This window comes from Panicum virgatum, chromosome 1K, assembly GCF_016808335.1.
Source record: "Panicum virgatum strain AP13 chromosome 1K, P.virgatum_v5, whole genome shotgun sequence".
In the NCBI taxonomy this organism is placed as follows: domain Eukaryota; kingdom Viridiplantae; phylum Streptophyta; class Magnoliopsida; order Poales; family Poaceae; genus Panicum; species Panicum virgatum.
Genome location: NC_053136.1, coordinates 7,550,341 through 7,576,789, shown reverse-complemented (window position 1 = coordinate 7,576,789; position 26,449 = coordinate 7,550,341). Strand labels below are relative to the sequence as shown.

Below are 26,449 nucleotides of genomic sequence, written 5' to 3'. Positions count from 1 at the left end.
AGACCACCCACATGACATTGTAATAAGAAGAAGATCTTCTCTCATAGGTCAAGAAAACCCCCGAATCCTTGTCCCCACCCATACATAGTGGCACGTCGCCTTGTGAGTTAGGCCAGACCCCGAACTATGCTTTGGAAATGGAAACATGCGAGGGGATTTTTTTTGTGCAAAGCAGGAGTCGAACTCCCGACCTGGAGGTTCCCATCTGGACGTCCTACCAACCGGGCTGTCGTAGTTAAGCTCTTAATTCATCAATCTATTTTCTAAGTTCTTCTATATCACTTGTGCTTAGCAATACTTTAGTGACCTTCCTGATTGTCTCATCAGTTTCTATATTTCTGTCAAAGTATATGCTTTATTCTAAGAAGCAGTCAACTGCAATGTTGGAAAGTTTAGATTTATTCTTCGCTTGTGCTGGATATCTTTTGAGAGTGCTTCCCAGGCCAACTCCCATAGCAACTTTTTGTTCTGCAACTTCACAGTGTGTTAGTATAGTGGCGAAGAGCTGTTGTAGTTGTATTCCTGTTGCCCGGGCAGCTGCTTCCTTTATGCACTCAATCCACTCATTCTCATCGTCTAGAAAACTCATCGCCTTCCGTGCTGCTTTAAATGTTGGGTGTACCACTCTGTCTATATTGTTGTTATTTGTGCGTATGATGCGCATCCTTTATTTGATGGTGTTGAGTAGCATTCTAAGATAGTACCTTTCTCCTCTTGTGGATGAGCATAGTAGATCCTTTAGTAATGGTGCAAATATTTAGACACAACCTTTGGAGCAGTGTACAAAATTTGACAAAAAAGTGAAGAATTGTGGATGTTCTTTGGATATCACAAACTTTTGTAGTAGCGTGTTGGATCCAAGTAACACATTTGATGGGCTAGTCTTGGTCCAAACTTCATGTGCTAGCTGATTGACGCTCTCCAAATTTTTGAGACTCAGTTGACGAATCCCTAGCAATCTGGCCGAGAGAAGGCGATCTGGCAGAGAGGAGATGGACTAATCCTTTCGGCAAAATTCTATCAGGACAATTCAGTTGACGAATCCCTGGCGATCTGGCTGAGAGAATGTGTCCCTGTAAGATAAAGTTGATTGTACCGATGTATTGTGCTCTATTTATATATTATAAGTGTGATAATATGTGTTAGAGTCTATCTCAGACCTGAGAGGTGGAAAATTGATTTTTTCACAAAACGAACATGCATTTATGAGGTGATGTTTCCTTTTTTTATCCTAGCTAGAAACGGAGCATGTTACCTTTCATGGTGGTGTCCTAGTACTGGTAGACTTTTTATGAAAACAATGGAGTCCGAGTGTTAATAGGAAATACAATTTTTTATCCAATATGGATTTTTATGTGTATGGATTCTTTAGAATAATATAAATTATTAGATCTTCATAAAATTTAACAGTGTAGATCCTTCTCTTTTTTAGATTAACGTGAGAATTTCTAGACTCTCTCGACGAACGTGGTGACCTCTTTTAACACTATTGTATTAAGATAATAGATTTTAATTATGGCAATTGTATTTATATTCTATTGCGAGAATATATGTGTTTATGGTTGCAAGCGGCACGGGCTATGCCACTTAATCCACCAGATCATGTTGTGTTGCATGCCTGCAAAGTTCTGGATAGCCCGTAGAATCCTGCATACCCGTTTGCATTACGCATTCGTTCTCGGCTCCTGCATCATCCCATGTCTTTACGATCCATGGTCGTGTCGCCACGGTGATCCAAGCTTTGTTTTCTTGCTCGACCGCTCAACCACTCGACCACCGCTACCTTCCATTCCTAAACCTGCACTGTTTCCATCCTCTCCATCACCGCATCTTATTTTCTAATTGTGAGGAATACTTCATAGCCGATGCCGATGCATGATTAGTGGCGCTAGTTTATCTAGCAGACCTGCATTATTCACATGCAGATGCACGGTGGCATCCTGGCTGCATTTTGAAACCTGGCATGAAACGGAGCATGTGGACTCTCTTCCTTTTTTGAGTCCAAGTCTAATATGTCATCAAACGACCGCAAGCAAGAATGTCATTAGTCTGATTGAAATCGACGAAGACATGGACAGGAAAATAAATTTCTACTGAATTAACAAAATATGATCCATGTATAGTCCTATCGTTTTCTTTTCAAAACATATGGAGAACTAACACAATTTAATTAGGTTGGATTTTGTTTCAAACGATCTTGGAATAGACCTGCATGTTATAGTCGAATTGACGTGGCCTTTCTTTATTTTCTTTATTTATCCTGGCCAGAAGGGAGCTAGCATGCTAAAGTCCTAGTACCGCACTACCGCTAGACCTATTATGCCGCTAAAACAATAGTGTCCGAATCTAATAAGGAATACAAATTTTTAATCCAAGGTGGACTTTTATGTTATATGGATCTTTTATATGATATAAAATCTTCAGAATAACATAGACCGTTAGATTTTCATAAAATCCAACGGTCCAAATTCTTCTCTTTTTTAGATTAATGTGAGAATTTCTAGACTCTCTCGGCGAACATGGTGGCTTCTTTTAACACTATTGTATTAAGATAATAGATTATGTCTTATTGTTGATTAAAACAATTCAACTATGATCTACCTATAATAACAATTTAATTTGTTGAAATTTAATAATATTATGCAGATAATTATTCTTATTTTCATTTTATTTTGATTAATTGTTGTTAGCCTTAGTTTTTATTAATAGTATATATTTGTAACTGATATATAGATAAATGATATTTTATATTTACTTTTTCTTAATGGCATTGGTGAGTGATTTTTAATTAGGCACAGGGTTATTTTAGGCTAATTTTTATCGTAATGGCAGTTGTGGGTAATTTTTATTTTTCTATTTTTCTCCTATTAATGTGAGAATTTCTAGGCCTTGAGAGCGAACGTAGAGGCTCCGTTTGTTGGTCAAATAATAAGATAATAGATTATATTGTTACCCAGATAATTGTGATGAAACTTACCATTTTACCTGTTTTTTTTCTAATCAGCGTTCAAGTTTCTACAGCGTATGTTGCTTTTGCCTTGCTGGTGTTTGATTTTTTTTCCTTCTACTATATTTGTAGGGTTTCCTAGATCCTGTGACGACTTTATTTGTACGTGTGCACTGGTTTTCTAAGACAGCAACAGATGAGTAGATTAGTAGAAGGAATAACCTTGGAGCTATTGGGCTAGCTTTGAAACGATAAAGATCACCGGAGGACTCAAGGCCTAATAACCTTTGGGGCAGCTTTTGGGCTCCTCGACGTTCAACTCTACTACTTTTCCTATCCTATCTTATTATTGTTTACGTCTTGCTAAAAAAATCTTAGTGTACGTACCTGTACATGTTCTGCATTATATTATACTGTACTAAAAAAATATAGAGAAGATTAGATCTACTCTACTGCACCTGGGCTCCTGAAAAGTTATGAGTCCGCTACTAGAAATCGGCCGAATAGACGCGGTCTAATCAAGGGATCCGTTACCTATGCGCCATCATTTCAAGGGTATCATCTGGCAACCTTCGTTGTTGGCCAGTAAATTAAAATTCTTGTCGTACGTAGTGTTTCCCTAACTAGTGCTCTAGGCCAGCCGTGTGAGATCCACACACTCCATATATGGATCTCCCACTGTAGATATATAAATACAGTACCTTCTTGGATGAGTGCGTGAAGCATTTGATCCCCTTGTAAAAAAAGTCTTTGGCAATTAATCGTATGCCCTCTAGCACTATGTTGCATATGCTTTGGTTGTGTAAATGATTAATAGAGGTAGGCTTTGCATTAATAGAGGTAGGATTCTGGTGCCGCCACGTCGACTAGCTAGCCATCAGAGCCCGACCATTGGAGTATTACTAGAGCCATTGTTGTAACCATTGGGCACTCGCTTGCACGCCTGCAAAAAAAAAACCGTAGCACACTCACATGCACCGTGTAGGCAGTAATAGGCGGCATGCATGAAGTAAATGCAGCGTAATCACGGTCATTTAATAGAAAAAAAGCTGGCCGGCTCGTGCAGTCTGTAACACAGCTGCTCGCTCACCTTGGTCTGTTGGCTCGCATGCGAATGGAAACGGAACAGGCGAAGCATCCGCGCCGGATTGGACGGGAGGGGGAGCGACCGTCCGGGGAAATCAGGTGCATCTGGTGCGTAGGATAGAGTGGCCACAAAATAACCTATTCTATAGTCGGCCATAGAATATACTCTCCATATATATATACTCATCACTAAATTGAGGGTGATGGCGTGATGCACACACACATGTTTAATTTTAAGGGAATGAGCAGTTTAACACAATTATATATATATATATATATATATATATATATATATATATAATTGTGTTAAACTGCTCATTCCCTTAAAATTAAACATGTGTGTGTGCATCACGCCATCACCCTCAATTTTCTCGTAGCTTCGCTTTTGTCCTTAGCGGCCTCATCAACTACTGTCTAAAGTTGGAATCCATCTCTTATACATTTCTTCTGCGCCAACTGATTGGATTTACTAAGATGTTTCCACTAAATCAAAGCTCTGCGAAGCTAGTTCTGGAGACGAAGAGCCGAAAGGAAACCTCTTGGGCATAACATTCTAGGGTTGCTTTGGCCTAATATTCCTTGACGATCTCCGCGGTTAAGTATCCCTTTCACAGTGCTTAACGGTTTGTTCTTATCCCTTTCCACTAAATTTACATCTTGCTTTGACGGTTTGTTCTTATCCCTTTCACAGTGCTTTTTTTTTTCCTGCCAGCTTCAGGGTTACGGCTCCACCTCCATGTGAGCTAGCAGGTAGAGTGCTACTAGACAGCTAGTGCGCGCTTGCTTGTATGGCATTGGCATCGACCAACAGCCACAGCTGTGTGTGGGGGTGTGGCTACTAATTGGGGGCTGACGCGGAGACCATTGCACAAACACTGCTCCCAGCAGGGTTTCATTGACCGGCCAAACCGCCGGTACCGGACCCCGGCGGTTTGGCCGGAAATCGGTCGGTACCGGTCGAATTCAAATTTGAATTTAAAAAGCTCAGTTCCACCGGTTCGTATCGGTATACCGGCCGGTTTGACCAGTTTGAATTCAAATCCAAATTTAAAATCGCATGTGTAACCGGTTTGGAACGGTATAACGGCCGGTTTGACCGGTTTACCGGTCGGTTTGACCGGTTTACCAAGTGGGTCTTAATGGGCCGTCTCATTTTTTTTCTTTTCTTTTTTGGTTTAACTTTAAATATCCGAAAAGTATGTTAAACGAATGAATTTTTGAGAAAATTTGACACCATTAGATTCGTCGCACCTTGAAGTATTTTTAGGATTTTTTTTTTGAAATTTTTTCATTTTTTTGAATTCAAATTTAAATTTTGAATTTGGGCCGGTTTGATACCAGTCCAAACCGGAACCGGACCGGACCGGTTTCCACCGGTTTTGTAAACCCTGGCTCCCGGTGACAGTTTGCATTGATGCCTGCGTATGGGAAAAGAATTGTTTGGAGTGACTTGACTTGCACTAAAATATTGCAGCACTTGCTGGCGTTTGTGCATCTCACCAATCGCCATCGATCGACGTCTGAATCGCATTGGCTGCGAGCTGAATGGAATCCATTACGTGCAGTAGGCGTCGTACAAGACAATGTACGTCACATCTTTCTTTTTTTTACCCTATTGTGTACTGATCAAGAGAAGGATATATATATAGTATAGTTTATGTTATTAAGTGGGTGTTGGATTCCAGAGCTAAATTTTAGACCTATCATATCACATCGGATGTTTCGATGTCAATTAGAAGAACTAAATATGAGTTAATGATAAAACTAATTGCAAAAGTCTAGGGCTAATTCGCAAGACGAATCTATTGAACCATGATCAATACATGTTCACTGTAGCATCATTAATTAGACTTAATAGATTTATCTCACAAAATATCACTATGGTCAATAGCTACTCACTCCTATGGGAACATGGTGTTATAATGACTTGTATGATACCCGCAAAAAAAAAAACTTGTACTATGATACAGCATATCTCTACCTATTACTAAAGCATGTATTGTTTCCTTCGTCCGTCTTTGCTCTCCTTCCTCGACAAGTTTCCCGAGCTTAACACTCAGTCCTAGCACAGCACGTCGCGGGAGTCCGAACACACGTGCACGCAGAGATGCCGCGTCACGCGTGTACCGTCGCAATGCAGCACGCCGGCCTCACGCACGCTGCCACAACCCACAATCGTTCGGTTGTTGGGAGCGAGCGCTCGCGGCACGCAGAGCTGTCACTCGACGGACCGCACACGCTCCTCTTTCAATGGTTATTTACCTCCATGATGGCAACGTACGCGCAGAGGCACATGTATATATGCTTCAAAGTTTAAACATAATAATAAAATCTAGACAACTTTAAAAAATGCATTGATGTTTTCGTTGGTAGAAGAGCAAATGCTGATGTATTTCACGTTCACTAGCATGGCATGTTGGTTACTTTATATCTAAAAACCTAAAATAATTTATCTTTGTCTCTATCTCTGTCTCTGCTTATTTTTAAGGTAAAGACTTAGGAACGGCCGGGCGCGCGAAAGCACAAACGTACGGCACCCACGCGGCTTCCGCGACCACGCGCGGCGCGCTCGTGAGCGAGTCCCACCGACTCCCATCCTTATCTCTCCCCTTGTCGCTTCCTCTCGATCTTATCTCCTCCCTAACGACATCTCTCATCCACTCCTCTCCCCCACGTCCCACCTTCCTCCTCCTCTCCCGTCAGCGATTCCCCTCCCCCTCCCCGCCACTGCCTACTCTCCTATCCCGTCCTCCACCATGGCCTCCCCTCCTCCCCCACCCCCCGTGGCCATCTTCCCTACACAAGCGGAGTAGCACGGCTGGTGCGGCACGATGCGGAGCAAGCGCGGCGGAGTGGAGTGGGACGGGCTGCACGGAGCGGAGCGGGGCCAAGCGGCTTGGCGTGGGGCTACTGGCCCTCTCCCACCGGTCCTCCCCCACCCGTCGCCCCTCCCCTCCCACGCCGCCCCTCCTTTGGCGTGCATGGAGAGGAATTCATACGCACACCATGTCAGGTGGGTTCTTCGCTTCACCTCTCCCCCACCTCCTACCCTAGATCCCCTAGCTAATTCGTGATCGATTCCTCGATTCTACTGCTCGATTCATCGGGGAATCGGCGACTCCTCGAGGGCCTGACTGAATCGTAGCGCTGGTTGCTCGAATTTCTGCCCCCGAGCTGTCGGGGAACACTTGATTCCCCCACCCCTAATCTGCTTCCCGCGTGGAGAAGAGGAATTTGGGGGCAGTCGCGGGTTTTTTCTCCTTGATTGATTAGGCTGGCGAGGAGATTGGGTGCTGAGGTTATGTGCCACTGCCAAGCGTATGCAGATCCTGATAGCTGCTGGGTAGCCACGTTGGATTTAGCCTCCAGGCGGTCGTGTGGCTTGGGTGCCTGCGGAATAGGTTTTGCTCCTGGAAAATTTGGGCGGGTCCGAGCTTGTGCTCTTGCTAGCTAGCCTCCTTTTAGGCTCATAACCTTAAGAGTCACCATGTAGTTCAAGTTGCTTCGACGTGTATACTACTAATTTGCATTGTATAGCCAGGTTTTAGTTTGGAAGATGTTGTTCATAGTTCGTTAGCTTGTGTTGGATTTAAAATCTTTTGCTACAGACCAGAAATGTCCAGAAATGTCAGCTTAGCTTGTGAAGCACTCTATTGCCATAGAAGCTTTTCCTCATTTTAGGATGGCTCCTTTGGTGCAATAACCGCAATTGTTAAAAGATACCAATCCTCTGTTTGCGAAAGTTGATTTGTTTATCCTGTTGTAATGCCACTGATTCTGCTGCTGAGGATATTTTTTTATAAAAAAGAAATAGTGTACCAATGTAGCAAATGTCTGTTACTTCTTATCACAATTACCATTTAGTGAATTCAAATATGTTATACTAGCTGAAAGCCTGGTAGTTTTTTTTTCATTTCTGATTCGTGAATGGAGCCTTGGATACGACCTCAGGTTTGATGTTCTTTGCACCACTAGTACACTAAGTTGACGAAACTGAACTATATTAATTGTGACACGACATCTCCATTGACAAAGTTAAATGTTGGCATCAGACTGAAGAAGTACTATATATTTCCTAGATTTGTCGAAGCTTTTGCATGAGTGTATTGATACACATATACTTGATTTATTCAGTTTTTTTGTCATTACTTATAATTTCCACGGCGGTAACAATGAAATATATGCTGAAAATCTTTTTGGTCTTGACGAATATTATTGGAAATGGGGGACATAAAATATGTTTAACCATGTTAACACACCATCTCTTAGAATTGTGCTTAAGCATAAGCCTGAATACGGTTGTTTACCACTAAACCTTGGGCCTTTAAATTTGTATAATATTGTGGCAAAACAGAGATGCCTTCATGCACGACCTAATGAGTATTACTTGAGCACACTAATAAGCATTTAAACCATTTAGTACATTTGTGGGGTTTCCAAATCAAGTGATTTCAACCATAAGTTGGATCTTGAGTTGTGCTGAAGCTATATTCAAGGGTTGTACATGTAACACTCTTTCTCTCTCTATCAATTCTATTTTTTTACTCATAAAAAACAAAGTCTTCTTTCTCACTTGTTCAAAGATTTTTTAGTTTAGGGTTGATTGGCTAGGACCAGTGGTGCTGATCGCCATATACGATGCTCAACCAAAAAATAAAATATATTGGCAGCATATGTAGGAGTAAACTATTTTGTTTGGACAGAATGTCATGATCTGGGGCTTAGGCTTTTGGGTTTATAGTCCAGTAGTTAACCAAACCGCTGTTTGTTCCACAAAGTAATAAAAATAATGATGATGGTGTTGATGATGTGCTTTACTACAATTGAATGAGGCTGGCTCCCAGCTGAGCATGCTCATCATCTCTTTTGGCAGCCCTATGCTCTTGTATCATGCAAGGCAGTAACCACTGTTTTTACTGAGTCTATTTTTCAGTTTTTTTAGATTAAATTTGCATTCATCGGTCTCCTTTTACTAAGTCTATTTTTCTGCATACCTGTTAGCTTTTTTCTGTATGGTCATTGGCCTTTTGCATTTCTACATGGAAGATATTTTTTATCTTGCAGTCATCAAACTGATTGTATGCATGTTCATCATTAGTATTTTAATAAACTTCAATAGGCATTTTAATACTATCTGCCTAGCATTTAAAATGTTCACATGAAGTAATTTAGAAAAGTTTCTACTTTTTTGTTGATTAGTACATAAGCATTGCATGCAACTTATGCTAAAATCAACTAGCATTTTGGTAGAACATATAAACATTTATAGGTAGGAATTAGGAAAGAATATTATTGTAAATGTGCAATAATATAGTTCCCAATAAGCATTTTTCTCATATGTAACAACAAAAATATCAACACTAGGTAAGCATTTAAGCAATTTATATGTAGGAATTAGGCAATAATATTTTTATAGATGGACAATAATATGGTTCCCAATAAGCATTTTCCCCAGTTCTTGTTTGTTTGCTGGTTAGTTGTACAAATAGGCATGAACAGGCTCACACAAGACTCGAATTGGGGGATTTGCTGGTTATTAATACTGATTCAATTTCTTGTTTTGCTGGTTAGCTGTCCTCATCAATTTAGGCAATTTGCTGGTTATTAATATTGATTCAATGCCTTGTTTTGGTGCCATAGCAGGTTCATACAAATCTGATGGTGGTGCCGGTCCATATTTTTTTGGTGCTAGAGAATGAATTCTGAAGATTTATTTTGTATGAATATTTAGATGATCATCCTTGTTTTTGCATCTAAATGGTCACTGCACTGTGATTTTTTCTGTATTCAACTGTTTTTGTGTCTGTGTTTTTCAGGAGGGAATATCATGTTCTAATGTCAATCATGTTCACTGTGATGATCATTTTCTAACCACTATGATTTACAAGCATATCAGTACTATTTTCCAGGTAATAATATACTTTCTTACAAGCAGATCAGTGCTATTTTTCAGGCAATTATGTATTCTCTATACAAGCATATCAGTTTTTTTTGTTCAGGAAATTTCTTGCATATTTTTGGTTCAATCAGCATCAAAATCACTAATCAAATTTCTAATATGCATTCAATCAGGTATACGACGACACTGGATTTGATGGTGCTGGAGATACGAGAGCAACTAGGCACAAAGGTGGATGTGCCCCAAAACCTTTGCTCAGATGTTTTCTCGCAGGAACCTTGAATCCAAGACAACTGCTCCCAGAAAAACATCTTGTAATTTTGCATCTCCTCAAGCGGATTAGCTCATTCCCAAGCAATTTGCTATTTTTTCGCATTTGGATGGAATGTATTTTTCATGGATCTATCTTGTTGCTGGAACCTAGAAACCAATTTGTAGATGATGGCTGAATAAAAGACTTTTCAATCTTTGTGTTATGCATCTTATCTGTGCATTTTTTGCTTCGTTGATGTGACCGGCGGCTAAAACAACTAGTTTTGTGGGCCCGCAAGGTTGAAACGTGGGGGGAGGAGGTGTAGGTGGGGTTACCGAAACAGGAAATGAATAATATAGTTTATTTTCTAAAAACGGATCGGGCGTACGGAGGGTTGATTTTACGGCCGGCCGTAAGTTAGCCAACTCCTGCAAGCAATGTTTTCTTTACCTATCAATCGGAACTCTAATAGGAGTCTAGCAGTGTTACTCGTAGCAACGCACGGGCACTGTACTTCAAGCTGTTAATGGTCTGGTATCCAGACCAAAGCCACACCAATCCGACTGCTAAATATGCTCACCATTCAAACCGCACCACACCAACCCATATTCCTCAAAAGCTGAACCAAATTAATCTGCTAGTGATTTGAAACCAAAACCGAACTGAACCGCACCACACCAAACCATATTCCTCTAACCAAACAAACGAGCTACCTCGGGCTTTTGGGGCATCGATGGACCGGACAGCGCGCGGTGCCAGCGGCTGCTCGCCCTCGCCGTCGTTCTGCTCGTACAGAGAAAGGATAGGAAGTAGCGGATTGAAGTCTAGACCAAACCGACCCAAACTGATTTTCCAATAAAACCAAACCAAATTAGACCACTTTAGAATGTTAAACCATTTCCCACTGAACCACAGCCAACCACAACGAGAACCAGACTGTTAGAACCGGTGGCAGTCCAAACCATTACCAGCTTGAACTGTACTAGTATACTCATATTTGCTTAATATATCTACAAATATATCTCCCACTAACCCTACGGAATCATGCGCCAACTCTAGCTACCCTCTAGCTGCAAATAAATAAAATCAGCTCGATCCCCACTCCTTTATTTGAAAAGGAGAAACCACACAAGCATCCTGCCCTAACACAAATCGAATCAAAATACCAAACCCATGAGCGAGCCCAGATCGATGATCTATCCGTAATCCAGGTTAACCACTGGCTGTCACACAAACCTGGGGGCACACAGTTTGGCAGCAGCGGGCCCCGCCTCCATGCATTTCCAACCCCTCCTATAAAACCCCTCCCCATCCATCGCCTTTCACCTCATCCTCCGATCCCCACACGCAGATAGCACCAAAGCACCAACCATTGTCGATCACCAGGACGCGATCGATTGTTCGCACAGTCGCAAGAACAGAAGATGAGGCTGGCAAGAATCGCCATGGCGATGGAGGACGGCGGCGGAGCGTCGTCGTCGGTGGCGCCCGCGGCCATGGCGGCTGACTACGGGCGCCACTTCCAGCCGCCGCCGTTCTGGTCGACGCCGACGCCGTACCTCTTCATCGGCTTCGCGGTGGTGATGGCGCTCATCGCCGTGGCGCTGGCCGTGCTCCTCTGCAGCAGCCGCAAGGAGGCGGACGAGGCCGGTCGCGGCGCCGAGGGGGAGGTCATGGCCGCGCGCGTGCTGGCGCCGCTCGGCAGGGAGGACGCGGCGGCGCCCAAGGTGCTCGTCGTCATGGCCGGCCACAGCGCGCCGTCGTTCCTCGCCAGCGCCGCTCCGTTCGCGAGCTTTGCCGCAGCCGGTGACGACGACGCCAAGCCGCCGCACGGCGCCGGCGCCGGCGGCAAGGACGACGCCGCCGTCGTGTAGGCGCTTCCCCTGCCGCTCGATCGCGCCCAACTGGCCGAAAGAGAACGATCGCGCGCCGGCACGCGCTAAGATTGATCTTGCTGGATCGAAGAAGCAATTTTGTTCATCGCGACTTAATTTCTTTTTTTTTCGCTTTTTCTGGGTATAGTTAGTTTACTTTTGTGACCTGCAGTGCTGTCTGCACGTAATGATTAGGTACGGTGTGCTGTGCAGAGCTGAAGATCAAAAAATTTGCAAGCTACATCCGGCTGCATCGATCATTTCCTGTTTCTTATCTCATATAATCAAGGAGGTTTTCGAGGTTGCGAAACCGGGCAAACGGCTGCAGACTGTCTGTTTGGTTTATCCACAAACCGTAATTCTGCTCAAACATGATCCTAACAGTTATCTCTGCATTATAACTTAGTGCGGATTATCATCAGTTAATTAATTAACCAGCCAGTGATGATCACGGAGATAACCACATCGATCAATCGGTCACTTTAGCTTTGTTCCCCTTTGCTTTCTAAAGAGAAGGAAAGGTGCAGCGGTAGCTTAGCTTCTCTGCATATATGTCTCTCTGCCTGCTGCCTAACGAGTACCGAGTCAGGGAGCACTAGTGGTCGCGTCCGTCCTCATCCGGAACTCCGAACCCGGAAAGGGAAAGCACTCACAGATGCATGATGATGGCCGTGCACTGGAAGGCAGGCAAAGCTAGTGATTATTAGTGAGTTGAAACTGCTGCCAAAGCTTGCTTCGCTAAGCGCACCATGTTTTGCCTTATAGGAACGAGCACCATGTTTTGATGTTCTCGATCGATTATTGGCTACAGCTGCAGTGTAGTAGCGTGAAACGAACATGGCACCATTTATGCCATTTCGAGTGATTTTGGTGATCGAATGACAACGCAATCAATGGGACTAATGGTATTATTAAGTGAACATTTCTAGATCCCAGGGATAAAGTAAAAAGGCCATGCAAAGCAAAACACGAAGAAAGAACTCAAAGAAACGCTGAATTGGACGAGTTCTGCAGAAAACAGCAGCACCGGTTGAACCGATGCCTAAGCATCGGTGCATCCGATGGTTGTCGGAAGAACCGACGTCATGATATATTGGTGCAGAAGGGAATCGAAGCCAAGCCAGCTTATAGGCACCGGATGAACCGATGGTTCAAGAAGGGGCATCGGTGCATTGGGCGTACTGTGTTCCAGAGATGATACAAGTCGCCCAGAAGAAGATCCTTCAGCACCGGATGAACCGGCGATGCATCGGAGCAAAGCACCGGTGTAATGACGTCAGCAGAAGAGAAGAAGGCCAGAGTGCTGTGAGTGATCGGTTTAACCGACGGGCAAGCATAGGTTTAACCGATGTTCACTGTGTCAGCTGTCAGGAGTTCAACGGCTACTTTGGGTTATGAGTGACCGGATGAACCGACGCTACCTCTGCCAGAGGCATCGGTTCATCCGATGATACGCAGATTTTTTGCTGACCGTTGGAGCAACGGCTACAAGACTTGGTGGCCTATATATACGCCTCACCCCGGTCATTTGAAGATTGCTGGAGTTGCTGGACATCCCACACACACCAAAAAACATCTCCAAGTCATACAAGAGCATCAAGACCATATCCTTAGCCCTTAGCACACTTTGAGAGTGTTGTGTAAATGTTAGCTCTTAGTGAGTGTGATTGCAAGGCCTTGAGCCTTTGTGCTGTGGTTCTCTAGTGAACCAAAACAAGAGATTGGTGCACCGGCACCTTGGAGCTTTGAAGCTCGCCGTCAACGTCATCGACCCTCCGACTTGGTGTGGAGCGGCGACGACATCTTTGTGCGGGGGACGTGGAGACCCTCATCCTTTGTGGAGAAGCTCCTTAGTGGAATCCGGGGCCAAGGTGACCGTGATTGTGTTCACGGAAGAGACATGGTGGCCGAGTAACAATACTCTTAGTGAGTGCTACATCAACATAGATGTAGGTGTGCCTTTGTGGCTAACCGAACCACAGGATAAACACCCGCGTCAAGAGTTTGCTATCTCCTATCCCGCTCATTAAGCTTCCGCATTTCATACTAGCAATTTGTATGCCTTTACTTTCATAGAGTAGTTTCTTGAATAGGAAAGGCTATAGGTTGCTAAACTCTTTTGGGATAGGGGTTTCACACTAGAACAATCATAGTTGCATATCTAGATAGCTTGTTTTAGTTTAAGTTTTGTGCAAACTAGTTGGAGACATATGTCTAAGTTTTTAGAGTGTCTAATTCACCCCCTCCCCCTCTTAGGCTAGAGCACCCGATCCTTTCATAGCGGCAGGGGACGGCCCGGCCGGATCGATCTCTTTGAACTCTGTCGCAGGATACTGAATTCTTGGCGATGCAAATTCAGTCGAACGAATTCTAGTGCTCAGAAGATATGAACGAAGCTCAGTAGGTTCAGCGTAACCGATTTGCAGCAACGCCGCCTCTAAGTAGTGTTCGTAGGGAATAGAGAAGAAATTAAACATTATTTAATATACACTTTAATGATACTCTATAATAATGTTTTATTTTCATATGATTTAATTTTGTAAGCGTAAGTTCCATATCTCGATCACAAACTAGTTTGATAGATTAAAATTGGCAAGAATCCAAATTAAAAAATAGTGCAAAATATAATCGTATATTTCAAATTCAAATCAGTAAATTTTCTGGTGGGTTGGGAATATATTTCTTGGAGCGCCACTGGAAATGCATTTGTAGGGGCAGATGGGGGCGCTCCTACAAATCAGTTTTCAAGGACGGGTGAGGAGGTGACCCGCTTCTAAAAATAGATTTTTAGGGGCAGGTTTGGTACCCGTCTACTCCTGCAAACAACTATTTTTAGCTGTGAGAATTAGGGATGATACCTTTTGGCCTATCCAGTGGCGGGCCTAGGGCCCGGCGACCTTGGGCCATGGCTCGGGCTCGTCTACTCTGTTTCCATTAAGTCTATATAATTAGCAGCCTATATAATATAAATGTTAGGCATAATTTATAAATGGTCAGGCTCATAAAATTTTTTGGGTCCGCCATTGGACTTTTTCGTAGTAGTGTACGTGATAAGCTGATCCAAAATATGGCCACCGCCCACCAGTTTGCAAGCGGAATCACTAGCTTTCCTTCGATTCCTTGAGCAGAGAACAGATCGAGCATGCATGCATGCATGCTCCTCCATGGTTTCATTCGTGCTCTGATCGAAACAGCGTGCCGAAAAGCTCATTCGCTCATGGAATTCTCCTCCTTTGGTCTAGTCTAATTTTTCCTGTTGTACACTTGTACTGCACGCACATATTCCCCCCATTCGTGTAGGCTTTATTTGTCGAAGGAAAGCGAGCGAACATAGCAGAGAACCCGAACACACAAGGTTCTTCGCCGGCCCTTCGCCGGCCGACGAGCTGTGTGGGCGTGTGTAGACGCGTCAAAGTTAAACCAAGACCTACCTACGTGACTGCGGCTGCGGTTATCGTCCGCGCCGGCGCCGGCGTGCGACCTTTCCAAGTCGAAAAGCAGCTTGTATAAACGACGCGGCGACCAGCCGGCGGCGGCGGGTCTCGCACGCGCAGGCAGCTTTGCCTGAGCCGGTCGCCGCTCCGGTCGCGGATCACTCGCTGGCTGATGGCCTCTCTCTCTCTCCAGTGTTGTTGTAGTGTTAAAATAGATTTCCTGATTTTTTAGTCAGCCTATCCCCTGTCGCCGCCCCCAGCCACCAGCAACCGTCCGGGCGGCGGCGGCCCGTGGCCGAGCCGAAGTCGGCTCCGCTCCCCCTGCCTTCTCCTCTCCCTCCCACCTCCCGCACTACAACCTCGCCGTTCCTCGCTGCCGCCGGCCGCCAGGGCCGAATCTGGCCCCCATGGCCGGATCAGCCGCCGGATTGGGCGCGCCACCGCCACCAGTTCGTGTGCGGTTGCGTCGCCGACGCCGGTTCGGGTGGGGCGCTGTGCGCCACCGCCACCCTTGGGGTCTTGCCCGATCACCCTTGGGTGGTGGGGGCCCCTTGGCCACGCCGCCGCCACCTTTGGGTGGCCGGGGGCCATGGACGCGTCGCCGGCGCCGCCTTGGGTGGCTGGGGCCTTCTGGCCACGCAACACTGCTGCCTTGGGTGGCCGGGAGCTCCTGGCTGCACTGTCATCGCCGCGTTTATCTCACCGCTGCCTGGGTCGCTGGAGGCTACTCGTCGTGCCGCCTCCGCCTTGTGTGGCCGGGGGGTTGTGGCCGTGCCGCCGCTCGCCCTGGGTGGGCCTTTTCTCGCGCCGCCCTCGTCAGGTTTGGTTGCCGGCCGCCGGCTTGGGGTAGGGAATGGGGTGAAGGTGAAAGCCTTGGTCCGCTTGCGGGCTGGTGACGGTGATGCTTGAGGGCGTCGCTTACCTTGTTGAAGACGTCACTCTTTCCCCCTATAGCCTCCTTTTCGGTGAGGATTTCAGGTGAAAATATAGACCATGTTGGTCGGACGACAACGGCACCTATTGCATCGCTCCCGCCCTGGAGGTGTTGTCTTGGAAGCTCTTGCCGGTGGTGGTCGCCTGCTCTTTTCGGAGAGGATCCATTTCTGTGCCTGCATTCGCTTAGTTTCCTCTACATCACCCAGGTTGCGTTGGTGGATGCTTTGCCGCCCCTCTCTTCGTTGGCGGATACTTTGCCGCCGTACTGCTCTGGCAGATGCTTTACCACCATTGTCGTTTGGTTGGAGTTCACTTCGGATGGATGTTTTGCCGTCATTGTTGATTGACCGGGTGAATGCTTTGCCACCTTGTTTGTGTTGAAGATCTTCGTACTTTTGGTGACGTTGTTTCTTTTAGCAGGTTCAGTTGTGCGGTTTGGCTAGGTTTGTGAGTCCGGTTTTGTCTCATCCACTGTTGTTCTTGATGTTCTTGTTTGTGGTTATGGTCGTCTGCCACTTACTTGATGATACTCTGTGTCCGGCTTAATAGTCTCTGTTTGTTATGGTTTGTAATTATTTTATTATTTTTCTCTTAATGAAATACGTGACCAGCCATGTTCGCGAAAAAAAGTGTTGTAGTGGATAGGCCAAAGCCCAAAGGAGACGGCGACGTGCAAGTGCAAGTAGAGCCCATGGCACGACGTGCCGTCGAAGCACTATTTTTTGCCATGTGCCAGCACTGGGCCAGATTTACAATGGGCCAATTTGTTTTTTTTCTATTTTTTATTTGCTTCGATCTGCCTGTTTATCATTTATCAAATAGAGATTTTACAAACAAGATAACCAAATTTAAACATATTCGTCCTCCTAAGGATTGCAACTTGCATTGCTTAACTACTGTACACGCACAACACTTGTAGCATCGAAATTTCCAAATTTTGCGGGCGTTGAACGGTTACGACTGTACGATCATACACAAACTACCAAGTATAACACTAATGTAAACTAGATCATATTATTATGTGAAAATACATGAAGTTATTAAACTAAATATGTTTATTGCAACGCATATGCAGGAATTGGATGTGCGGTCCGAGTCTACGGGTGGCCTCGAGTCCTACTTCCCCTCCCCTCCCCTCCTTTCCCTTCCATCCATCTACGACATCCCGCACGCCCACCCCCTCAAAAAAAGCTCTATTTGTGGTTGGCTGTCGCCTCCATTCCTACTTCTTTCTCCCATCATCTATCTGCCAAGATCGAGTGATGCTTGAGGACCCTATTTGGATTATCACAATCTTGATCTCAACCTAAAATGGTATGTGTTTCATTGTTCATTTTTTTCGAGGCGGTCGATTTGAACCACCATTGCCACAAGAAGTTTCCCCGGGCCATTGTTTTGTTTGTCCTCTTCAGTTATTTCCTCGCGCGAGTCGAGTCGTGATTCGTTAACTATCGTGAAGTATATTGTTATGTTAGAAGTCGATGCAAATTATTCGAGTTTGCAACATCAAGCCGCTTGGCATGACTTTTATTCTAGTGACCTGATTTGTTTTTTTTGATTTGTTACTACATGTCTATAAAAACACTCGTATAATATAATCAGTAGGGGAATTCTCCTCCTGTTTTATAAAAAAAAATTTCGTTCTAATAGAGTCTTTTCCAAAGGTTTTATGATGCGAGATCTTGTATGGAAAACAGAGAGAATGGAATACAAGATTATTACAGATCTAGCGTCATAACGCATCACTACTGCTGGCATCATGTGTAGTTGTCGAGATCGCCGTTGACCCGGGCAACCTGTGCTTGTTGACACGCAGCCCATGGATCGGACGGCGCAGGTGGCCTCGAGATTCGTGGAGCCAGCGGTTAACTGAGCGTCCTCTTCTTCCACCGCGTCGCGCCACGCGCTCCCGGCCTCGCCTTTCCGTTTCCACCTGGCGACGCCAGCTCCTCCCCGCCCACGTGACGGGATCGCGCCGGAGATCGCTCGCCGGAGCGGAGCGGATCGGCGTCTGGCGCGTCGAGAGCGGCGGGGAGCGCTCGGAACACGCGATGGTGGAGGAACCGGCGCAGGCGCCGGCGGATCTGAGCGCGGCGGCGCAGGTGAGCGCGCTGCCGCTGCAGGTGGACCTCCTGCAGCTGCCGCCGGAGGTGCCGGCGCCGGGGGCGCCCGCGCTGCGCGGCGTCCTCGACCGCCTCTTCGCGCACTGGCTCTCGCTCCCGGACACCGCCGCGCTGGTCGCCAGCCTCGTGCACAAGGCCAAGGCGAGCGGCGGCGGGGCGGTGGGCGCCTGCGCCTCGATGCTGCCCTCGATGCTGCAGGGGGGCGCCGCCGTGCCGCCGCTCTCCCCGAGGTCGCCGCGCCTCTCGCGGAGGCCCAGCGGGCTCGGCGCCGGCCAGCCCAACCGCTCCGCGTCGCCGCTCCGTCCGGCCGCCGCGCGCCCCGCCAAGGAGGTCATACCGCAGGTACGCTCCTCGTGAATCCGCCGATCGGATCACGCTTCCGCTTCTCATTTCGACAAATCGGCACGAAATTGAAATGCCACGAACGGCAGCTCATCAATCGAATGCTGTTTGGCAGTTCTATTTTCAAGATGGCCGACCACCGCCGTACGAGGTGAAGAAGCAATGCATTTCTACCGTTGATCAGCTCTTCGCCGGCCATTCAAATGGTCTTCGAGCTCCAGGTGCGTTGAATCGGATGTGTACCAAGGAGCTCAAATGCTCTTTTTTTCCCCCTTTTGACACGCTGTACGTGTTGCATTTGATTAAATGAACTGAACTCGTGAAAGCAACTTTTAACTACATTAGGGGGCCATGCTAAGACAGTTTTGTCATGCCTGATTCTGTTACTTGTAATGGCAAGCAAGTACCGCTAGAGATTTTCATGAAACTGACAATTATCTTGATCACAGCAGTTTGACTGTGAGGGTGTCAGCTAATCCTTTTCTTTCTTTCTTTTTTCCTTTTGGGTGACTCTTTTGGCCGCACGATAGAATTTCGGATGGTTACCAGGGAACTCTGCAAGCTACCGACATTCTTTACCACTGCTCTTTTCTTTAAGATTGACGAGGAGAGCACAGGATTCGTGGCAAGGTTGTTGGCAAACTTTAGTTGTCTGCAGTGCGAACTTATTGTATGACAAACTTTGTACTACTTTCACTATTCCAGGGAGGCCTTCATTGATTTTTGGGTGAATAGCAATTTGATGAGTATGGACAGTGCAACCCAGGTATTTACGATTCTGAAGCAACAGAATCGCAATTACCTCACGAAGGTGACTCTCTCTTGTCCAAAAAAAAAGTGCAGTAAAAGACGAGCAATGGACTATTTCAGCAAAGCACACTTGTGGTTCATCATTGTTGCACTTCTCTAATCAATGTTTCATAATTATTGATTGATTTAGGAGGATTTTAAACCAGTTCTTAAAGACCTTTTGGACAACCATCCTGGTCTGGAGTTCTTAAAGAGTACACCTGAATTTCAAGAAAGATATGGTAGATTATATTTGCCCGTCTATATTCTCTTACATTGTATACAATCCCATCTTGTATCGTCTTTGACTTATACACCATTATTTGTCAGCTGAGACTGTCGTATATAGGATATTCTACTCCTTGAATCGAATTGGAAGTGGTCATCTATCACTTAGGGAGCTGAAGCGTGGAAATCTACTCAGTGCGCTCAGGCATGCTGATGATGAAGAAGATATCAACAAAGTTTTAAGGTGTGATACATTTGAATTAAATCTTAACACTTCAGCACCTTTCTGTCCATATATACTTTCCTGTGCCGCTCTATGAAAAATGCAGCTATTTTTGAGGGTTGCGCAACATTGAACTTATTGATTTTTTTTCCCCTGTAGGTATTTCTCATATGAGCATTTCTATGTGATATATTGCAAGTTTTGGGAGCTGGACACAGACCACGATTTCTTGATTGATAAAGAAAATCTTATTAAGTATGGAAACCATGCATTGACATATAGGATTGTAGATAGAATTTTCTCAGAGGTTGGTTTTCTTCTTCCCTCCCTCACCCCCTTACCATATCATATTCTTCTAGTTCTCTTAAGGTTTGTTTCAATACTGAACGTCCGTTGAAAATTTTAAATGATGCATAACAGGTTCCTAGGAAATTTACCAGCAAGGCTGAAGGGAAAATGGGGTATGAAGATTTTGTCCATTTTATACTGTCTGAAGAGGACAAATCAACAGGGCCAAGCCAGGAATATTGGTAGGGTGTTTGTTTTAATACCTCAACTGAGTGATACACTGATACTCCAGCTATTTTCAGCGGTACTATAGTATTTATAAATTTTATCATTAACAATGTTTTGATTCAAATTTGTTTTCCCTATCACCGAAGCATCGGTACCCTCTCTTTTAGTTTTAGACAATTTTTTAAACACTTCCAAGGGTATAGCAAAACATAGGCTGGATGTTGTTTGTTTACAGCAAAACTTTCTCTCTTTTTTTTCATGAGGCTATTAGCAGAAATGAGAAGTGAGTAACTCATAAACCTAAAAATAATTTCAACATGAAGAGTCAGACTAAAAAGGTAGTGGCACAAGAAATTCCCATACTTTGAACGGCGTAAAAAGAAATGACATGCCTATAGTGGTTCTTGATCTAATTGTCAACCTATCCTATCCCAGTAGAATTCTTGACTATTGGTCCTTCTATCAATGACTTCCTTTTCTATAAATCATATGCTTAAGGAATGAATGTGTAATTTTGGAGACATTCATTGATCTTTTGTATAGACCCATACTCTATTTACTCAATCCTCGATTAACTCTAAGAAAGGAGAACAACTACAGTAAGTTGGAAAATTCATTCTTGAGTAGCAAGTCCAATATAAAGGAGATTCATATATGTCTGTTACAGTAGGCTTTGATCCTCGGCCCAAATGGTTGCACTTCACCTAAATTGTCATGTTAATTTGTGCTTCCATTAACAGCAGTCCAAAGGTTCAACTTCTCATAATAATGCATTGATGCCATCTCTTCAGGTTTAAATGTATAGATCTTGATGGCAATGGCATACTCACACACAACGAACTGCAGTTCTTTTTTGAGGAACAACTTCACCGCATGGAATGCATGGCCCAGGAACCGGTTCTTTTTGAGGACATCTTATGTCAGCTCATTGACATGATTGGACCTGAGGTCGTATGAATTTATGATTTTTGTAGATTACCTAGTTCCAAACATTTCATGCTGAGATAGTCATGCACTATTTTTGTTCCAGAATGAGAGCTATTTGACATTGAAAGACTTCCGAAGGTGCAAATTGTCTGGGCATTTCTTCAACATTCTCTTTAACCTGAACAAATTTATGGCCTTTGAAGCTAGGGACCCATTCCTCATTCGCCAAGTGAGTCAAATTCCTACTCATACTTATGACATCCGTTGACAATCTGATATATTTGTTTTTTAATCATTGGTAACACCACATACTTTTTTTTGATGCAAGTGCAGATGCGTGAAGAGCCATCATTAACAGATTGGGATCGTTTTGCACGAAGAGAATATGTAAGATTGGCGATGGAAGAAGATGGCGAAGATGCTTCAAATGCAAGTGGAGATGTTTGGGATGAGTCACTTGAATCTCCTTTTTAGATTGAATATGTTGTGGCATTTTGGAAGATATCAGATCATTCACATAGAGGCATACAGCTCTAATAATCTCAAGTTGAAACCATGAAGGCAGTCAAATATGAACTTATCTGATAGTTTATTTCTACAGAAGCTATACTTGAGGCAGCTGCACACTTGCTGGCACCATCCAAGTTTGGCATAGAAGCTGAGACAAATACATCCATTTAGCTTGTTGTGGAGTACATTTGGTCTTGGTGACAATGCTTTTTGTAGCAACGCCCATGTTGATCTAGTATTGCTGCTATGCTTTTATCAGTTGATTCATGGCAGCAACAAGTGCACAACAACTGGTGATTATTATGAGAGCACATAAAAGTCTAGTGACAAATAAGGAGAAGAGCATGGGTCCTTGTTGTGGATGCAATCATCGTATGGTAGATCGTGAATAGTTGGCACCACAATTTTTATTATCCTAGGGTTTTCATTAGATATATACCAAAGTATTCTTTCGTTGTTGAATAAGGTCATCAAGAAGAACATTTTACTTGTGTATCCTGTATCTATGTTTAGTTAGTAGTCACAAGAACAATGAGCTGTAATACTATGATACAAGATTTCTCATTATTTTATAATGCACCTTTTAGACGTAATACCTGAAATACCAACAATAATGAGAGTAATATATGCAATCAGTGATGGACTCAAACCATTTTTCTGCTGAATGGATGTGGGTTCATGTAGGATGATGGAACGCCCATGAAGCAGAACTGTTTATGACAGTCTAAGGCAAAAGCAATGCTACATCCAGCAGCAGCAGGGAAATTGACTGGTGCTTTTTGACCATCTTTCTACGAAAAATTACTAATTTGCAATAAAAGCTGCTTATCTACCACTTCTTTTTCATCTTTAGTAGATTATCAGCCTAAGAAAAGCTGTTGTCAGACCAATCAAACTAAACAGTGATTCATTGTATTTTCAGGGAGAAGGACCGATGTTGAAAACGACACTGGTTTGATTGGCTGCCTGCAAAGATCATGCATTTGCTTTCGTTTCTCCACCAATTACTGTCTCCTGCTCGAAAGAACATATGGTCACAGAAAGGAAGGGCATATTGTCCTCCTGGCCTTCTTTCTAAGCAAAATAAAGGGCAAAGAAGGCTGCATCCTTCCGACAACGGTGGAAAGAAGCTCGAAGGATAATACAACTAGGCACCTCCTATGTTCCAACTAGGAAGATAACAGCCTAACTGACAGCAAAACACCACCTACTGAGACAGTTTGCAATATGATTAATTGACGTGAACAGTTTAACACTTCTACCATGGCGTTAAGTGCCAAATGAAAACAATGTCGGCTTGTTGTTTCTACACGTTGCCAGGATCCAAAGGTCTTGATTCTCTTACATGACCTTGTTTGTTTTGCAGTTAAAAGATGAGAAGGATATATGATATATGTAAGCTGGGAGGAAGCAAACAAAAATGTGGACTGCAATTTCTTGCAGGATGAATTTAATATTGCTCATGAGTTTTATCCTGGAAAGTTGGTCAGCAACAAGCACATGCATATGTCCTCTATGACAGAGCGTATGAATCCCAATTAAGCATCATGTGGAGTTGATACAGATCCCGTTTAAAAGATTCTCTTTAAGTTATGAAGAAAGGGTCTCCATCTGACACTCTTTTTTAAAAAAACAAAGAAATAAACTACGGGACTCAACTCAACCTACCAATACTATTCTTTTAGGGAGGTAAACCCTTCTGACACATAACCTGCCACCAGAAAAGAAAAGGATTGTGGAAAAATATACTGGTTTGAACTATATCCAAGGTTCACTGCCTTCAAGTAGCCACCAACATTTCTTTACTAAAGTGACGCTTTAGTTAAATTAATCATAAGGGCAATGACCGATTCAGCACTGCAATCCTATTAGCGATTATGGTTCGGTTCCTTTTCTAGAATCCACAAAAACCATTGTATGGTGCCAGTATGCCACATAACAATACTAAATGATGTCCATTCACGTTACATACTTAATTTGCAATCGTAGCAAAGATACAGGTGCATCTAAAGTTCAAACCACTAACTACTGTGGTGGCAAAGGTACTTAGCCCACAAATCACATCCCTATCCTCTAATATCAATTGTATAATTGAAATAGTAAATGATTGTCCTAATAATAGCTTAAAGGACCTAGCCATTAGCATCATCGGAAAAGCACTTTTGATCAGCTCCTTTAGGGTGCTGAGGTACTCAAAAATGCAAAGTAAGGACAAGCCTTGTTCATGCTAGTGGTATCTGGTTTCCTTACGCAAGATGATTAGCCTTGTAGGAGATGTGCACTTGCCGACTAGGACCTGACCGATCCAAGCCCCTATTCTGGCCAATAAATTCCAGTGCGATGAAAGTATACTTTCATTTCAAGAAGAACCTAAAGATATCACTCTGTCAAAATAAAAGTAACAAAACAGACAGTGACAAGGTATGTATGCAAAATTGCTCAGGAACGCCGTTAACAAACATAATTCACTAACTGTTTTCAATAAGAAAACAAAATTAAGTATAGGTTGTTTTATACAAAAAATTCTGCGAGTCGAAAGTTTTTATCAGGGGTGTATGGAACATACTGAAGAGAAATGCAGCTGATCTTCCACCTTCCCCTGTAACTATATGAAAAGAAAAGGCTGGTGCACAAAAGAGGGTGGTCAACAAAAGTCACTGATTATTGCCTTTTTGTTGACAGCAACATAATATGATTGCTAGTCGGTCCAAAGAACAACCATTCGTTCTGCTATCGACATTTTGACACATGCAAGTTTTCTTGACAATTTGATAAGTTCTGGTAAAACAATCATTGCCACTTTAAGTAGTTGAGTACGAAAAAGCTTTCAATTATATGCCAATTTTATCTAGCAGATTCATACCATGTGTAAAATAAGGATGTGTTCGTGTGGTTGTATCCAACAAAACTAAAACCAGTTGTAACTCCATTCCAGAGCTCAACAAAGAACCATGACTGCTTACTAAAGCACAGTATCAGTTATATCATTCAGAAATGACAACACGTCTACCTTAGAGTTTTAGGTAAAACTAGCTCTCTGTGAATCTCGAAAAGATACGCCAAAAAGAAGTTGCCAAAAGATTGACCAAACAGTTTCCAACGCATACGCAATATGCCCCAAAGTGGACGAAACAATTGGTCCTCATTTAACCTTAGCTACCTTGCGAAAGATATTGTCACATCTCCACATAAAAAGCATAGAAGGAAATGGCTTTACTTGGCCACAAGGAACAGCTTGGCCAAAGCAATAATAGATAGCTGTATGGTTGCAATGTATTATTGCGCACCGTAAATCTGTGATGGTACTTGCGAATCCTAAATGGCTGACACAGTTATTTTTTCATTTCAGATTTTAAGATTCTGGTGCTTAAATTTATGTATGCATGGGAAATAAAGAAGAAAGGATGTGTACATATACTACTTCTCGCCTACTTTCTTGCTATATTTTTTTTTCTTTTTGGGGTAGTCTCAAATGCACGTTTGACGGTATGACATCATTCCATACAAAGTTTTACTGTTGGTGTATTGCAGATTGTACCTGGAATAGAGCAAACAGTTGTTACTTCCGAGTTCTGACAGAATTTCCTCATCAAAAGACATTTTTTAGAAAGTCTAGCTTTCCTTGTGACACTGACATACTTACAACAAAACATCAAATGGTTGTATCTAATTAAATGAAGATGATAATCTCAAACAGCCACAAAGTTAGAAAGCAAATTTGCTTACAACACAGGTGGGTCAGTGTATTCTACTTTAGGGGCTGCTTTCTTGCAATTTAAAAGGAACACATCCCTTCTCGTCCTTCCCCTCCATTCATTCAAGACGTGGCTCAAGAGTAAAACCACTGCTTGTTTCCTTCTACACACTGCAAACCTCCAAGCCCCTCCCTTCAGCATGCAACAAAATTGTGTAGCCAATTTAGCATGCCTCCCTGGCTTGGACTTCACTAGCTTTTTCCTACCACAAAATGATCTCCACATCTATGATTTCGATCCACTGGGCATGGTTGGTCCATACAATTGCAGTGGAAGTACCACCATCAGCTCAATGCCTGCTGGGACAGCAGACAAGCAAGAGAGGCGCAGCAACGACGAGAGGAAGAAGAGAAGGTTAGCATCAAACCGTGAGTCTGCCAGGAGGTCTCGCGTGAGGAAGCAGAGGCGCTTGGACGATCTGTCATCACAGGTCGCGGAGCTCCTTGATACAAACCAGAGGCTTCTTATTGAGCTCAACCACATGATCGCTAGGCATGCTCGCATAGTGCGTGAGAATGCCAAACTTAGAGAAGAAGCTGCTGACTTTCAGAAAAGGCTCAATGAGATGGAAGTGGCTAGTAGCCTCGAGGAACTGTTGTATGTGTAG

General features: G+C 43.8%; 3 protein-coding genes and 1 long non-coding RNA gene across 6 annotated transcripts; all 4 read left to right on the top strand.

Annotated features, from left to right (window-relative positions):
• Positions 1-6,667: 6,667 nt before the first annotated feature.
• Positions 6,668-10,412, top strand: LOC120648478. The gene is made up of 2 exons (XR_005664962.1): positions 6,668-9,942; positions 10,106-10,412. It is a non-coding gene; the product is annotated as an uncharacterized LOC120648478 (long non-coding RNA).
• A 1,088-nt stretch (positions 10,413-11,500) lies between these two features.
• LOC120648466 (protein GLUTAMINE DUMPER 4-like) lies at positions 11,501-12,371 on the top strand. Its single transcript, XM_039925244.1, has one exon. It carries the CDS (start codon positions 11,610-11,612, stop codon positions 12,057-12,059), a length of 450 nt encoding a protein of 149 aa, XP_039781178.1. The 5' UTR covers positions 11,501-11,609; the 3' UTR covers positions 12,060-12,371.
• A 5,954-nt stretch (positions 12,372-18,325) lies between these two features.
• LOC120648448 (serine/threonine protein phosphatase 2A regulatory subunit B''beta-like) lies at positions 18,326-23,394 on the top strand. 3 transcript variants are annotated; one of them, XR_005664951.1, is made up of 12 exons: positions 18,326-18,894; positions 19,010-19,115; positions 19,425-19,524; positions 19,600-19,705; positions 19,835-19,925; positions 20,014-20,155; positions 20,294-20,441; positions 20,555-20,664; positions 21,442-21,598; positions 21,681-21,806; positions 21,911-22,859; positions 23,010-23,394. XR_005664951.1 is itself a non-coding variant. In XM_039925235.1 (11 exons), the coding sequence occupies exons 1-11, from the start codon at positions 18,481-18,483 to the stop codon at positions 22,049-22,051; spliced, it is 1,641 nt and encodes a 546-aa protein (XP_039781169.1). In that variant the 5' UTR covers positions 18,350-18,480; the 3' UTR covers positions 22,052-23,394. The 3 variants fall into 3 exon arrangements, 1 of the variants encoding a protein (XP_039781169.1); XM_039925235.1 differs by having other exon boundaries at positions 18,350-18,894; positions 21,911-23,394; XR_005664954.1 differs by lacking the exons at positions 18,326-18,894; positions 19,425-19,524 and having other exon boundaries at positions 19,088-19,115.
• Positions 23,395-26,089: 2,695 nt separating this feature from the next.
• On the top strand, positions 26,090-26,449 carry LOC120652141 (basic leucine zipper 8-like). Its single transcript, XM_039929877.1, has one exon. It carries the CDS (start codon positions 26,090-26,092, stop codon positions 26,447-26,449), a length of 360 nt encoding a protein of 119 aa, XP_039785811.1.

What these genes read in the sequence shown, in the direction of transcription:
- LOC120648466 (XM_039925244.1), top strand. Translation starts at nt 11,610, where the DNA reads ATGAGGCTGGCAAGAATCGCCATGGCGATGGAGGACGGCGGCGGAGCG.
- LOC120652141 (XM_039929877.1), top strand. Translation starts at nt 26,090, where the DNA reads ATGGTTGGTCCATACAATTGCAGTGGAAGTACCACCATCAGCTCAATG.
- LOC120648448 (XM_039925235.1), top strand. Translation starts at nt 18,481, where the DNA reads ATGGTGGAGGAACCGGCGCAGGCGCCGGCGGATCTGAGCGCGGCGGCG. An exon ending in AAATGGTCTTCGAGCTCCAG is followed by an intron (nt 19,116 to 19,424) that starts GTGCGTTGAATC and finishes GCCGCACGATAG; the next exon opens with AATTTCGGATGGTTACCAGG. An exon ending in TGAATTTCAAGAAAGATATG is followed by an intron (nt 19,926 to 20,013) that starts GTAGATTATATT and finishes ATTATTTGTCAG; the next exon opens with CTGAGACTGTCGTATATAGG.